At 38.4% G+C, this 15,491-nt stretch overlaps 1 protein-coding gene across 4 annotated transcripts in view; it reads left to right on the top strand.

The window, feature by feature from the left end:
• Nucleotides 1-15,491, top strand: part of ZNF423 (zinc finger protein 423) — a 1,297,648-nt gene that overhangs the window by 1,212,073 nt on the left and 70,084 nt on the right. For all 4 annotated transcript variants that reach the window (XM_044081972.1, XM_044081969.1, XM_044081970.1 and 1 more), the window contains one exon: nucleotides 2,255-2,370. In XM_044081972.1, coding sequence (XP_043937907.1) covers nucleotides 2,255-2,370 — 116 coding nt within the window. The remainder of the gene's footprint in view (nucleotides 1-2,254; nucleotides 2,371-15,491) is intronic.

Below are 15,491 nucleotides of genomic sequence, written 5' to 3'. Positions count from 1 at the left end.
TTTTATTCACCTACTAAGACTGAGATTCACAAAGTCATCAGCGTTTTACCCTATGCCTGACTCCTGTAAGAATTTCCATAGCACAGAGAAGACATAGACCTTACCTTCACCAAGGTGAGGATAACTGTTTCCTGACTGCTCTGTCATGTCAAATCCATGACCCCAGATGATTCAGTCTGTTTCTCAAACTGGCAACACCATGACCGCAGATGATTCAGTCTATTTCTCATCCTGGCTTACAGTCCTACCGTGAGGTAAATCAGTGCCTTATCCCTGACTGCCACCAGGTAGCCATCCATTTCTAGAAGTGAGCATGACCCTTTTTTCACTAGATGAATTTAAACTTTTTAAGGATAACTCGGGAACAGAGGTTTGGTTAAATAACATTCTTACAGTCACAAAACTACAATTTAAGACTGAGAGAACTGAACCCAACACTGTGATATAAAAACTATTAGCAGCTCTTAGCCTTAACCTTTGTGCTTGATTTCCAGACTTGAATACTCACAAGCAGTAGAATAATTGTGAAATACAATTTGCTGGTGCTGAGAGAGGATGTAACCATGCTCTTTTACCTTATAATGCAAAAGGAAACAGTAATATTTTAACTTTTTTAAATTAAGGTATGACCAGAGATGTCTGCATATTATTCTATGGAAAATGATTGACACAGCAATCTTCCACCCAATATGCTGTAATTTTTAAGGTCTAGACCTTTTTGTAGAGGATGGAAAATGATCTCATTGCTTCTAGTTTCTGTCAAATCCACAGGTCTTTCATCTTCTTCAAAAAGCCGTGTGTAGCACTAGTAAAATTGTGCTAGGAAGGAATTAAGGGTGAACCCACAGCATCCATATCTCTTTTTCTGTAAATTTAGTGCAAATCCCAGCTAGTGAAGCATTGTTTTTTAGAGGCTTTTGTAGACAGTTTTCTACAGCCTCACTTAAATCTGCACCCAAGTGCAATTACAGTCTCATTTTAGTTGTATTTTCATCAGTATACTTTGCTATGCAGTAATAGTTAAAAGTCAGTTTTGCTTTTTATTGTGTAATACACATCATAAACTCAAGTACAATAAAAGCAAAAAGCTCCGTAATACACAACTGCCCATTCATGTGATGAAAAAGGGATATGACTGTTCCACTAATATTCTAAGAGTGAATATAACTTGGTTTATACCAGCTTAGGAGGGCAGGGTGGAAGTTAATGTAGGTAGGAAACGGGGACTTATACCTTTTATATGCAGAAGAGAAAGAAAGCCAGGCAGTAAAAATCTGTGGTCAATTGCTGCAGTGCACGGTTTCACTGCATGAAATAACTGGATCATTACTCCTTACTTCTCTCAGTCCTCTGAAATGATTACAGTGCCACCTATCAAAGCCAAGTTCATTTTGTGCCATTTTTAAACAGCCCATTAGATGAAATGGCCTTTAATGATTTAAAAAAAATGCAGGAATCATCTTACCTCTGGTACACGCTATGTGTGTGTGTGTGGAGGAGGGGGCAATGCATCTTAAATATTTTATACTGTAATGCCAAATTTCCATCTATTGGCATAAAAGTAGAAGCTTCTCTGATGTAACAAATTTCATTCCTTACATCCAAGGGTGACAGATTTGTCTTTATCATATTCATATGTGCTCAGTGCTATGCTTACCTCTGACATTCCACATATATTGTTTCTTACTGCACAGTACGGAGCAGTGTAACTGAATTTTGCATGAACACAAAATTAAACATTTGCCAGAAATGGATGTAAATTTCAGATCTGCATTAAAATACCTTAACTGGTGCCATCTCTGAGAACAGAATATCTGCTTATTCAAAGACTTTAATGTGATCCAATTTAGCAGATAGTAACCTTGTTTCTGTATGTCATTCCAATAGTAGCTCTGTTTTTGGCCTATGTAATGTAACATTCCTGCACTTTAAAAAGCTATATTAGATAGCTTTGAAAGTCATGGTTCTATTAGGAATCCACTTTGGTCTGATGAAATATCTATATTCTTTAAGACTGCTGCTGAATTCTTGGGGCATTATGAGTAAGTGAAACTCCAGCCTTTGCATGCTTAATTATTAATGTAGTCTACAAGTGCTGGCTAAGTTTACTCAAATAGAAAAAATGATTTATTGATAAATATCACTTGGCCTGCTGGGTATTAAGCACACTGTGGTAAGACTAGATATGTAGCCAAGTGGGGTCTGGCAGACTGCACTGCATTTAATCGCTGATCACTTTTTTTTTTTTTTCCAGTGTTCGTTCAGGCAAACAAACTACAGCAGCATATCTTTGCAGTACATGGGCAGGAGGATAAAATTTATGACTGTTCCCAGTGCCCACAGAAATTCTTTTTTCAGACAGAACTTCAGGTATGTGCTTAACATAGAATGGCTTATTGATAAATTAACCACACAGGAAAGACAAAGGCACTGACTTTATATTTAATGCATGAAATTATCCTAGCCACTCATTAATGATTGCCTTTTCCTTTCATAATGCACTCTATTTGCATTATTAGAATCCATTCCCTAAAAGGACTTCACTTTAAAAGTATGTTTGTTGTTGGTGAACATTACTAATGCAGTCTTGTGCATTATTTAAGAAAAAGCACACAAGCAAAAAATCTGTTAGGCACATCTTTGCAAATAATTTTGCATATCATGGACAACTTTGGCGAATGGTATATCCATCTCATATATTACACTGGCCTGGAGGTCGCTCAAGGAGATATGATGTACCAGTGCCCATCAGAAATGTGTAAAATATTTGGTAAATATGAAGGAACTTCTGGAAATTCAGTACCAACAAACAAGTATTCCATTCAGAATCCCTGAACCACCATGTTTCCAGAATGTTTTTACCATGTGATACATCTTCAAGGGAAAACACACGGCTAACAAAATGATTTTTAGATACAGTACTAACAAGGATGCGCAGTGGTGATTAGCAGACGAGCGCATTTGGACAAAGAGGTACAGGCAACATTTGTGGATCAGTGTTTCCGCTACCTGGAAGGTGAATAACATATTAAATCTCACAGAAGAAACTATTGTTTCACTTGCCTGTGCCATAGTCGTATTTTCATAAGTGTGCTTCTCACTCTGTAGGATAACTACAAATGCTTTCCTAATCCAGTCTGGGAGGTGAAAAATTACTTTGCTGCCTTAACCTTGATGTTTTTGTTCTAACAGTGGTTTAATTGTGCAAGGGAAAAACTGGCTTAAAAAAGAGAGAGGAAAGGGAAAAGAGAGAGTGAGAGATTTGATCACATAATCAGCATTCCACAGGGGCATATTTTACAGGCAGAGTCCAATTTAAAACAAGCATATGTAATCATGACACTAAATCCATATGCTACAAAATAAAAGTTTTAAACAGCCACACTGTTATTGCAGTCACTAAGAGCTGCTAAGATGGCTTCCAGGTGCCTGACTTTTCTAAAGTTTACCAGCTTGCTTTGCTGTCTGATGTCTTATTCTTCAATGTACTTCTTATGTCCAGTAAGGAAAAAAAAGTGCTTTCTAAATACAGCCACAGGGTAAGTTAGTTTTTGTGTCTTATAGCAAAACATTCAACAAGTTCTGGCTGTAGTGACTTGCTTCTGCAGTGTTAAGCCCTTCTATTTGCAGATCGTCCAATAACTAGATGTACATATATTGGCCATAACTGGGTTCCTAGACAGAGCATTTGTGTATTTGTTTTTGATCTGCACTGTGACTTTGGGTACTAAAAGCTGAGCAATACCTGAAGAAGTCACTGTGGGGTTAACATTACGGGGATATGTTAAGAGTGTGGGTTGAGAATATAGTAAGGATATGCAAATCTACAAAGTCAGACTTTCAGATCAGGTGGTTCAACAAGATCTGGTGCGATTGTATGTTTTTTTTCTTTTGGTGTACAGATATAGGAAAAGACATAAATGTACAAGTCCCAAAATAAAGCTTATGTGAAACCAAGTAAAATGCAGTATTTGCAGTAGCAGGAGTTGTATGTTCCAGAAGTGAGACATAATAATGTATTTTAAATAATATATATCTCGTAACAGTCTTGAAAGGTACAGTGGAGAAGCTGCTTTTCTGATACAATAAATGTATTTCTTCAAGATATGAAAAAAACACATTTTAATGAAATAAAATATTTAAAAAAAATACTAACCAGATAGCTCATTTTTTAATGTAGTATACGTTCCAGGTTAGGTAGTATTGAACACTGCTAGACCATGCACCAGTATTGTTGGACATAAGAATGCATCCGAGTAGTGAAATATTATCCAGTGACACCTATCTTGTTGGGTATTATTTCTTCCTTTACTTTTATTTCCAAGTAGGGTAATAAGAAGTACTGCAATTAAATAATGCCCAGACATTTTAACTGTGCAAGTATCCATTAGTGACCAAAAGCTGAACACAAATTCTCACAGAGATTATTCAGTATACAATATATTTTGCCTTCTGTTGCCCAGTGTTCTATTCTGTTTCTGAAGAGCCAACATTTTTGGTCTTATTATCCACAAAACCTGTTCAAGTACAATCTGTGCTCATTGTTTCTATAATCGATTATGAGAATATTGAGACATTTTGATTTAGAAGAGTTATCCCAACCTTTTCATCAAGCCTTGTTGTAATTTTTGAATATTCAGAAGAGAACACATTTGACAACCATTTTGCGTGATGATTACTGTTTAGCAAACAATATGCCTGATCCAAACACTGACAGTTAGTATATTATTCCAGCTGCACTTAAAAGGCCTGATATTGTATAGGGCCATACAATAATATTGCTCCCCTCAAAGCTCCAAACAAAATTGGCAAAACGCCTTCTTCATCTCTTTCCTGTCGAAGTGTTTTGCCATGTTATCAGCCATAGGTAATATCTCAAGAGACAACATTTTCAAGTAGCTGCTACCAGTGTAGTTTGGCATTTCAACATATAAAGACAGTCTTTCTTGCCCCATCTCTCTCAAACTGCATGTACTTTCAGGCCTATATTAAGTTTTTCTTTTGCACTTGGTGAGAGGCGGAGACAGTTTCCAGTTACTGGTTATGCAATTTTACTCCGTTGTAATCAAGGATCTTAGCACCTTATGGTCTTCTTTAGGTACCTTGGCTTCACTTACTACCTAAAAGGAATCAATGTTCCTAGTTAATGTAGACATATTATTTCAGATTATCCAAGGCAGGCTTTATTATGTGCTTAATACCATATCAGAAGTCATAGTTATACCTGCTTGTGCAGCAGTGCCCCATAAAATCAAACAGGGTACGCAGGGGGGAGGATGGTGATTTATACACAGTAAGCATATTAAAACAGTATGTCTTGAATCCATCGATGTCATCTGTTACCTTATTTAAGCAGCAATTTGCTGTGTGCTTAAGGGCCAAAAAATATGAAATCTTTTTAACTAAACCGAAAAAGTGTTTCTGTTCCTGCAGCCTGAATCGAACCTCTCAGATGTTAAATCTGCAAGTTATTCTAACTTCTTCTAATATCTTGCCACTTTAATGGATAATATAATAAAATATCACAGTAGATGAAGGACTCAGTGTTATTATAGCAATAACCCATGCCTGGGTGTGGGTAATGCTGGATTTACCCACGGTTGGCGTGGTTTGATCCCGAGGGCGAAGCCCGAGGGACCAAACAAAGCCAACCGTGGGTAAATACAGCATTACCCACACCCAGAAGTGGGTTATTGCTATTATACCATGACATTATTTAAGAAAAGAAACTATTACTTTTCTTAAATAATGGCATAGTATAATGCCTGTTTACTGCCCTTACGCAGATGTCTGGCATCCGCGGCAGTTCTGATGTACTGCGTGCCTGCGCAGTACATCAGAGTTGTGAGCAAACGGAGAAAGCAAGATCTCCGTTGCTTTTTACTGTCTCGCTATGTTAAAAGAGTTTAACATAGTGACACAGGTTTAAAAAAAGCAACGGAGATCTCCGTTGCTTTTTATACACTGTGTCGCTATGTTAAACCCATTTAACATAGCTAAACAGTAAAAAGCAATGGAGATCTTGCTTTCTCCGTTGCTTATTTTTTAAAACCTGTCTCGCTATGTTAAATGGGTTTAGCATAGCGAGACAGCTTTAAAATAAGCAACGGAGATCTCCGTTGCTTATTTTAAAGCTGTCTTGCTATGTTAAACCCATTTAACATAGCGAGACAGTGTTTTAAAATAGAGTTATACTAATGGAAAAAAGTCCGGGCGACCGGACCTTTTTCCATTAGTATAACTCGATTTACAATGTGCATGCTGGCCAATCAGCGTGCACGTTTTGGGGGGGTTATGGTATAATATGCCATTTTCAGTATCCAAGCTAGTAAGTTCCATCATCAGTGACATTTCTGTATTGGCAGCTAGAAGCAGGTTTGCTTTGCCTTTTCATAGCTTCTACTACTACTAGTCATGTTCTCACTGAACTGGATTCAGCGATTTGATTTTTAAAAAGTAGTATTGGCACTGTCTAAAAGACAGAGTATATTTAAAATCTTTATATACAACCACCAAAAATAAACTAAATAAACAACAAGCTACTGGCCCAAAAAAAGTATTGTTCTTCACTTTTCAGCCTCTGCTCAACAGCCTTCAACCATTTAAAATCTTACTGGCAACATGTAAATGTTTTCTTCTGCTGCACCTTTAACTTGCTTGTTCCCATGATAGCACATTGTTAAGCACATAAACTGTTAATTATGGCCTTTTTAGAATACCTTCGAAAACATTTGTTAAACAAAGTGCTGTTTATGGTTGTAACATTATGTATATTTCACAAAGAGCAAAGAATAACTGACTTGTATTAAGCACCTTTTAACATGCAACTGTGAAGTTATTTTTGTCTTTAGTGCTAACTCTCAAGAGATACACTTATCTGTTTTTTTTTTGTTTAATTTTATGGACAGGTTGGTTGGTCCTGCTGCCCATGATATGTACATAAACCAACTTTAGTAATTTTCTGTTGAACCAAATGCAATTTTAAATACCCGTTCATAGTTGGTAAACATGTACTGTCAACTACAAATATGCACATTTCCTCAACCAGGTCATGCCTGCTTCTTCCTGCTAGGACCTTCATAGGCTCATAGATTCATAGGTAGGTACTAGGCTATCTGCCTGAGGGCATTTATAAGCCTAGCCAGAGTGTGTCGGCTTTCGCCGCCCCATTGATTAATTAACTGATTCTCTGTCAAGCAGAGCCAATGAATTGATCCCAGGGGTGTATTTTCTGTTACCCATCCACTCGTCAAGACTTCTCTTGAAGAGTGTTAGTGAGGGGCTCTGCCTAATGTAGTTTAGAATTTTGTTCCAAAGCATGGGGAGTCTCCGTGACAGGAATTTATCCCACCAGCATGTTCTGTTTATTGTTGTGGTGAGGTTTAGCTCACTAGAGCACGTGGCTCGCAGTGACTTGGATTTCTTTATGTGGAGCATGTCCATCAATTCGGAGTTGGACATGGCTTTGTAAGTCAGGCAGAGATTACCTTTGAGTAAGCGATTTGCCACCGAGTACAGCCGGAGTTTTTCAGTCGGGCTGCATAGGACATACCTGAGGAAGACAACAGTCGAAAGCGCTTATCGGATATCTTCAAGGGACAGTTTTGAGCTTTTTTATTCTTCATTTTATTTTCAAGTCGAAGTTTTATTCGTATTAAAGGACTACATTTTAATTGGAACACTTGTGGATTTCGTTGATTGGCCATCCTTGGGTGGATTTTCTGTCTTTTTTCTGCTAATATCCTTGACCTCATAGCACCTGTATTCTGCACACCTGAAGCCCCCCCCCCCACATATGTTCAGCTCAGACCACCAGCTTATCACATTTTCCCAGAAAACCCAACACAAAGCTATAACCACTGATCCTGCTGTATTCAGGGCCTTCTCTAAGGCTAAGCACCTAGCACTCTTGGATGACCTAATGAAATTTAAAAGCTGTTCCCCCAGACGGTCAGTCAGCTAAAAGCAGATACCCAAACCCACTAGTCTGTACAATCCAAACTGAATGCCTGCATTGAGGCATGTCTGCCCATACACCAGCAGTATGTTGCCTAATTTAAAAATAATGCCATGTGGTGGAATCCCGATATCAACAAACTTTGCATTAAAAGAGAGAAATAAAATACAAACTCTAAGAATAAATTCAGTATCCTTCTTTCTAAGTGTTCTCTGTCCAGAGATCTCAGCTGCAAGATCCAGTCCTACAAACCCAGGTATGCACTGAGGGTCACCACCTCCCACAGGGACAATGGTAAGGCTTTTAACTATGTTAAGAGTGTAGAAAGGAATACTCATCACTACACACTGCAAGACATTGCCAGTATGCTTGCAGACGCATTTAATTACAACTTCACACCATTACCTGCTACCTCGCCCCCCCCCCCCAGATTACTTTGGGACAGGTTCTAAAAACTCTTTCCAAAACCCAAACCATTAGCTCCATGGGGCCCAACATGCCAAGGTTGTCACCTGATAGCACTAAACACAGTCTCTCTGACCCCTTGTAATAGTTTTAACATCAACTCCTCCACTAGATGTGTGCCTGGTGCTCCATAGTAGTACTCCTGCACATGGGCAGGCCTACCACTGACCCATGAAACATGTTAGTATTATTAATGTTATCTCTAATGTAATGGGGTGTATTATAATTTAATTCATAAATAATTATATAGACAGCCTGCAGTCCCACAGAGCCAACCAATATGGCTTTGTGAAGAACAGGTTCAGCTTAATGAACGTTGTGAACTTCCTTGAGAAGTTGACCATAACACTGGATTATGGTCAGTGGGTGCACACAAACTACATTGATCCTGCAAAGTCCTTTGACATTATCCTACATTCTGGTGTCTTAAATAAGTTTACCCATTTAAATGTTAACCCCTTTGTGATCCACTGGATTACTAATTCGCTCACAGACAGAACCCACACACACTGATGTTTGGTGTTGCATACTTTCCTCTAAAAGGCTTGAAAATAGTGGCATACTACAGAGTTCAGTGCCAAGGCCCACTCCTCTTTAGAATATGCTTATTTGTTATCCAGGCTGACATCAAGGTTCTCTGGCTGGCAAAGTTTTGTTCTGATGACTGCAAACTTGGTGTTGTCCTAACCTCTCAGACTGATACCCATATTCTACAGCAAGGTCTAAACCACATAAATACTTGATGCCAAAACAGTGGTTTAAAACTCAACACACAAAAAAATATAGTATAGTACTGTCTGAGAAGCAACAACACTTTTGCACCTACAACACTGGTAATACCACCCCAGTTTGATGCCATTGTCAGAAAGCTAAACACATTCATGGACAACAAGCCCTTGTTTGACCACCATGTTACAAATACTGTTTTAGAAATTTATTTTTTCTGCATTTACATGTTTTCTTTTCTCTTACTTTTTACTTTAAGGTCCACCAGGGTGCAGTTTATCATCTGTTAATGTCAACTGAACCTTGTTAAAGATGCTCATTGAAGCTGCCTTATTTTGAATTAATGACCCATGAACTTAGGTTCCAAGCATCTTATTCCCTGTTTACTTCTGCATTGTGATTTTATACAACAAATCCAATACAATGTTAGAGAATAACAGAAAAAAGGTGTGTGTGTGTGGTGTGTGTGTGTGTGTGTGTGTGTGTGTGTGTGTGTGTGTGTGTGTGTGTGTGTATTTATGTATGTGTGTGTGCATTGCTACATATGATATACTCTGTTTTATCGACTACACTACAAATGTGTGAACTGCCTTTCTTTTGCTATTTAATAGTTGGCTTTCACACACCATCTATCCTATCCTAATTAAACTCAGTGGTATATCAACTTAGCTGAAGAGTTGCAGATTCTCACAAATGGATGTTACACAGGGATGTTTCTCTCTAGATTTTTTTACGTTGGCATGTTCCAGAAGTGTAACTGTTTGCTTGTCTGAGCAATTAACACATCAGAAAGTTATGCTCTAGAGCTGATAGAGAGAAGCTTGGGCATTAGATGCCTTTTCCTTCTGTGGACAGGTTTGTTTCTGTATACATTCCTTCAAAGCCTTCCTCCATAGGATGATACAGATTGTAATGAGGAGGGGGCAGTTTTTAGCCCAAAAAACATTGATTCTCCCTCCTTATTCAGAGCTCCATGGTGAAACCTCACATGCTACCTTTGCAAATGGGCCTTCTAACACAAGACAAAGGGGGGTCACAATGCACTCTAACCAACAAACTGCCTGGTTGATTGATTTTTCTCTGGAGCCTTTCAGGCATCAGTTCTCTTATGACATGCCGACTATACTTAAGGATGTTAGGAAGTCTTTCTCAAGGAAATCCCACACAGCTAAGCAGGAGTATGTTTTCCTTCTGGTGCCACAGAAAGGATAGGGATGCAGGCATAGTACCTGCCTGACTTATACCTCTAAAAGTATATCTCTCAGCCATTTCAGCCTGCATGCCTGCAGAACCACCACTGCATTCCTGCAGCATGCTTGTTTATTTTTATTTATTTATTTTAGTTTGTTAACCTAATAAGTGAACTTGTCAGTTGAGTCCTTGACCTAGGCTGTGCAAGGTGCAGCTGTAGAAATATGTCACAGCATTCCAATCTATGAAAAGAATCCATGATAAAGCAAATGAACATAAATTTGTAAGAAAGGGAAAATATCATGTTATATAATCAAAAGTGTACAAAGACGTAAAGGAAGTTGATATGAAGAGTAGAAATTAGACTGACATTAATATATTAATTTTGTATAAAGTATATAAACAAATGTGGACAAATCAGGATGGCGCAGTGGTAGAGTTGTCGCTTCACAGCAAGAGGTTCTCTGGTTAAATTCTTGGCTGGAGTGCCTTCTGTGTGTAGTCTGCATGTTCTCCCTGCGTTCGTGTGGGTTTTTTCTGGGTACTCCGGTTTCCTCCCATGTTACAAAGACATGCATCTTGAGTGTTTTTCCCTGGGCCTCTACTGAAAATTGGCTTTGTTCCAAGTCGAACTTTCCTGGTAAACAAATGTTAAATAAATAAATGCGTCTCAGAGCTTTATGCTATGGAATAAGTTGTTGAAACAGTTTACTGTGTCAGATGAATGCCGCAGTTGCTCATTCAGAATCACTGAAGTGAGTGTCTGAGTAAGAATTTTATAGGTCCTGTTTTAAATTTGCATTTGAAGCGTTTTGTATATTTTCTTCTCTTATGTTAGTAAGTAAGTGATTCCATGTGGCTGGGGCTAATTTACTGAAATCATTCAATTCAACTGCCTTTCGGAATGGTGGTCTTATTAACAATGTAGCATCTGAACGTGAGCTAGAAGAGTTTTGAGAGGTGGGCTGTATGGTAGATTAACAGTTCTGAAAAGAAGTTTGCTAAACAGCATAAATGAGCTATTTTGCACTGAAAGCATTTACATCTTTTTAACAAATTTCATTGCAGTGTGTATTAGCTATTGAGTACAAAACAATCGCTTTTTTTGCAGCAGTCTGGAGTAGCTGAGTATTATATGAGGTGTGATAGTAATGGGGGAAGTTGCACTGAAATTTCAAAGACATTACTGACTGTTAATAGTCATACAGCAGGTGAGCATAAATGTGATATTTTGTAAGCCTAGTTGTTAAACATTTCCTGAAGGGAGTCCATCTGAGACCACCAAGAAAGGCTGTTGCTTCTCCATGGGACTTGAGCTATGATCTAGAAAAGCTGACGCAACCTCCTCAAATATGTAACATGGAAAACAGCTTTAGTTCTAGCCATCACCTCAGGTAAAAGGAGTTCAGAACTACATGTGCTCATGTGCAGAGATCCCTTTTAGCTTTCCTTAAAGACTAGTTCAGTCTTGGAACAAACCCCAGTTTATACCAGAAGCAGTGACTGAGTTCTCCATCAGCAAAACTATACAAATCTCTACTTTCATTTTTAATCCCCATAACAAGGGAGAAATAATTCTTTATTCCTTAGATATGCCTATGCAGTTGAGATGCTACCCAGATAAAACCAAGAATATCAGAACCTCGTATCAGTTATCCGTGTCCCTTGCATCCATCCAGGAAGGCAAAGCTACCAGCTTCTAAGCAGACGATCTCGAAGTGGCACATTGCATTTTGTTCCATTACTCCCACCATGGAAATCGATTGGAAGGGACAATTAGACCTTATGGAACTAGAGGTATAACAGTGTCTGTGGTCTTTCTATGGTATGTGGGAGGGGACGGCACAAAGGCTAAATGTGAGGCAGTTATCATCAGTCCACACCTTTTCCAAGCACTGTAGACTAGATATTGCTTCTAGGGCAAGAGCTAGGTTTGCAACTGCAGAGTGAGTTGCAACCCAAAGCTTCAAATGTGTCCATCTCTCTGGTCTCATAAGCTCCAGAAATTATCCCAGTAGTAAGAACTACTAAGCAGCCATCTGTGTAAAGAACATAGTACAGTTGTGTCAGTACTTGCTGTAGTAATAAAGGTTTGATTAAATCACAATTGCAGTTCTGGGTCCATACCACCATCTCCTGTTCTCTTTTCTGTTTGGGTTTCCTGGTCTGGGGTGGCATACATTATCCGTGTGCACTTGCTCCTTCCACCTGCTTCCTCCTCCTAAGGGTTTCTGGCTGCTCACATCTTTATAGTCTTATGGAACCATGTTTCTTTAAGTTTTCTCCTGTTTGGACTGGATCCTTTGGACCTTGATTTAGGTCTAACTGGGTGGATAACCTGTGGTCATCCGGGGTACAAAAGCTCTAAAATGGTGCATGCTAGTGTCCACTTTATACAGGGAGATTCATTACATCCCTACTGGGCAGGCATTCACCTGATTTGATGGATGAAGAGCACTGATCTTTTGAAGTCAGGCCAGACATTGGGTCATCTGCAGTGGATGTCCCAGTAGTAAGGACTACTGCACTGGCGACCTACTTGAGCATTTACTGTTATGGCAAGTTCTTACACAACTGTGCTATATGTGTGTGTATGTGTAGCTACATCTCTCTCTCTCTCTCTCTCTATATATATATATATATATATATGTGTGTGTGTGTGTGTGTGTGTGTGTGTGTGTGTGTGTGTAGATATATATATATATCTATATATCTATATCTATATACATATATATATATATATATATATATATATGTGTGTGTGTGTAGACAGATATGTATGTATATATACGTATAGATAGATAGATAGATGTAGATAGATAAATATATAAACTCAGATGCACAAAACTTAAAATGGCCAAACTGTCAAGTAGGTAGACATTTAGCTTGATGTCCTTTTGGGAATGAAAAATAGTACCAATGCTTTGCACAAGTTTGTTGAGAGTAACAAAGGAAATACTTTGTATTTAAAAGCAATAAAAGTATTGGAAAATTAAGGTTGATGACAAAGGAACATCGTTTTCTGCATAGTTGTGTGGAACAAAAGGATGTACTATGTTTTGAGCAGAACTCTTCAAGCAGCATCCCCAGCAAAAAAGTGGCAGGCAGATACAGATAATTTTAGTCAACTGCAGTGGCTACAGTAGTTTTTCTTGTAACAAAACATGCTTTTCATTATCTGTGGAGTGCGGAGCTATTTTGAGTGGTCACTTTTCTCTTTTATCATTTACTTTTGTATATATGTGCCCACATCAGAAGCCTGCTTATGCTTTCACTGCACAGTCACAACCATAACCTTGTGCACAATTATTCTTAAAGACTTTTGTCCTGATGTGCAGTAATACAGTCTTGAGCTATTATCCTTGGCATTAAATTGTGTTAAATGTATACTTGCTAGTGTTCTGAGTTTCACAGTTTTAAATTCCTTGAATATAGGTCTCCCGCTGGTCTGACTTGGATTCATTAAAAGCATTGCTTCCTCTTTTTCTCAGGAAAGAGACTGATTGTGGGGCTTATCACATCATTTAATGTGACAAATTTAAATCTTTTTTCATCATTATGTTACAGATATTGGGCACTTCCTTTTTAACCTGAGAGAGAGAGCTAGGTAGTTAGTTACTGTAGGTCTGATAATGAAAGTTGTGCATTTGTATTTTAATAACTATTCTTTTGCATAAGCTTTGCAAATATACTGTGGTTAAATAAGCAGCAACTCTGGCAAAATAAAGTGTATCAGTACGATGCTGATGAGAGCAGTTTGTAGAATTCTGATTTGCAGAAACTTTGTCAGCTTTCTGTTTTCGCCTTGCTCATTTCCCTTGCTGATACCCCTGTGTCATGCTGTCATGCTGGAGAAGGATGGTTGATCTTTTCACTTTGTTGATTTTAGTTCCTGTCTCATGGGAACATCTCGTTTCCCTTGTTCTTCTTTCCTCATTTGCATAGGTATAGAGAAAGAAAAAAATATACTGTCATGTTTCCTGTTTATCTTTTATTACTGTCAGATGCTAAGTGTCTGATATTCAGCAGTGTAGATGCTTAGCGGAGCTGATTGTGCATTCTGTGAATTAAAGTCTTACTGCCTTCTGGATCTCAATAGAATTGTAAGACGGTGCCAGGGCATGAATCAGTTTGATTGGTTGAGGTGCACATTACATGGTTAATGGTGAGATTTCCCTGTGTATATGGAAATTTATAGAATCCAGCCTGTATGAAAAAAAAAGTGAGAAAACAAAGCAAGTGTGACACTAGTATTAGGTATTCTGTTGTGCTTTGATTCTTTTATTGTTGGCCTAGTACTTCAGTGAGATAGGCAATGTGGCCTCATGCCTATAATCCACACAGGCATAAATTAATAACACTGTTACCTCTTATTGTGCCTGCATTTGTAATCAAGATTCATTAATCTGTTTGGGGTCTTATGATACATCCATCCAGTAGTTTGCACTTTTCTTGATCAAGACAGCCGTTGTTGACCCTTAAAGAGCAGCTTGTAAAATAATGGTGCTAAGGATCATTTTCTCTTTAATTGCCTTGTGGCAGAAATAAAATAATAAATCTCCTGGACTGAGACTTCATAGTTCAAAGCAGAAGCTAATATTAAAGTCCACAGCAGGGGGGGGGGTTAGGTTTTGCTCCCTAGGCCTACTATCACAAAACTGCTGCAGTTCATGACTAAATGTCACGGTGCTTTGTCTGTGTGCCTTGTGATTGTGAGGAACAAGTAAATGGCCTGGCAGTCAAGAGGAGTTGTGTGAGAGCAGTTGCTATCAGTATAAATATTTCAGTATTTGCATTGTGCTAGTCCTGCTGCGTACATTGTTCTAAGATGTGAATCAGGGCCTTATAGTGAGTGATACAGAGGTACTCATCTCCTGCAGGCCATCACAGTATGCATTTCTGTCATCCAGTTTAGTTATTATTCACCTTTTAAATTAATCTAAAATAGAAACTGGCTTACAGTCTCAGGATTTTTTTTAGCTATTGTCTGACAACCTGGTAAAATGTGCTACACATGTGGTTTTCAAGAGTGATAAGGAATAATGGAGTGGTTAAGTGACTTGCCTTTCTCTCAAGATATGAAAGAAGTGATTGCAGGAATCAAACTCACCTCCACTGGATATGCAAGGCTCAACTTTTGAACTGCATACAT

Source organism: Protopterus annectens, chromosome 8.part1 (genome assembly GCF_019279795.1).
Source record: "Protopterus annectens isolate FY-2018-M chromosome 8.part1, PAN1.0, whole genome shotgun sequence".
NCBI classification, from domain to species: domain Eukaryota; kingdom Metazoa; phylum Chordata; order Ceratodontiformes; family Protopteridae; genus Protopterus; species Protopterus annectens.
Note: the sequence above shows the minus strand (reverse complement) of the source record. Positions and strands in the feature narration are given on the sequence as shown.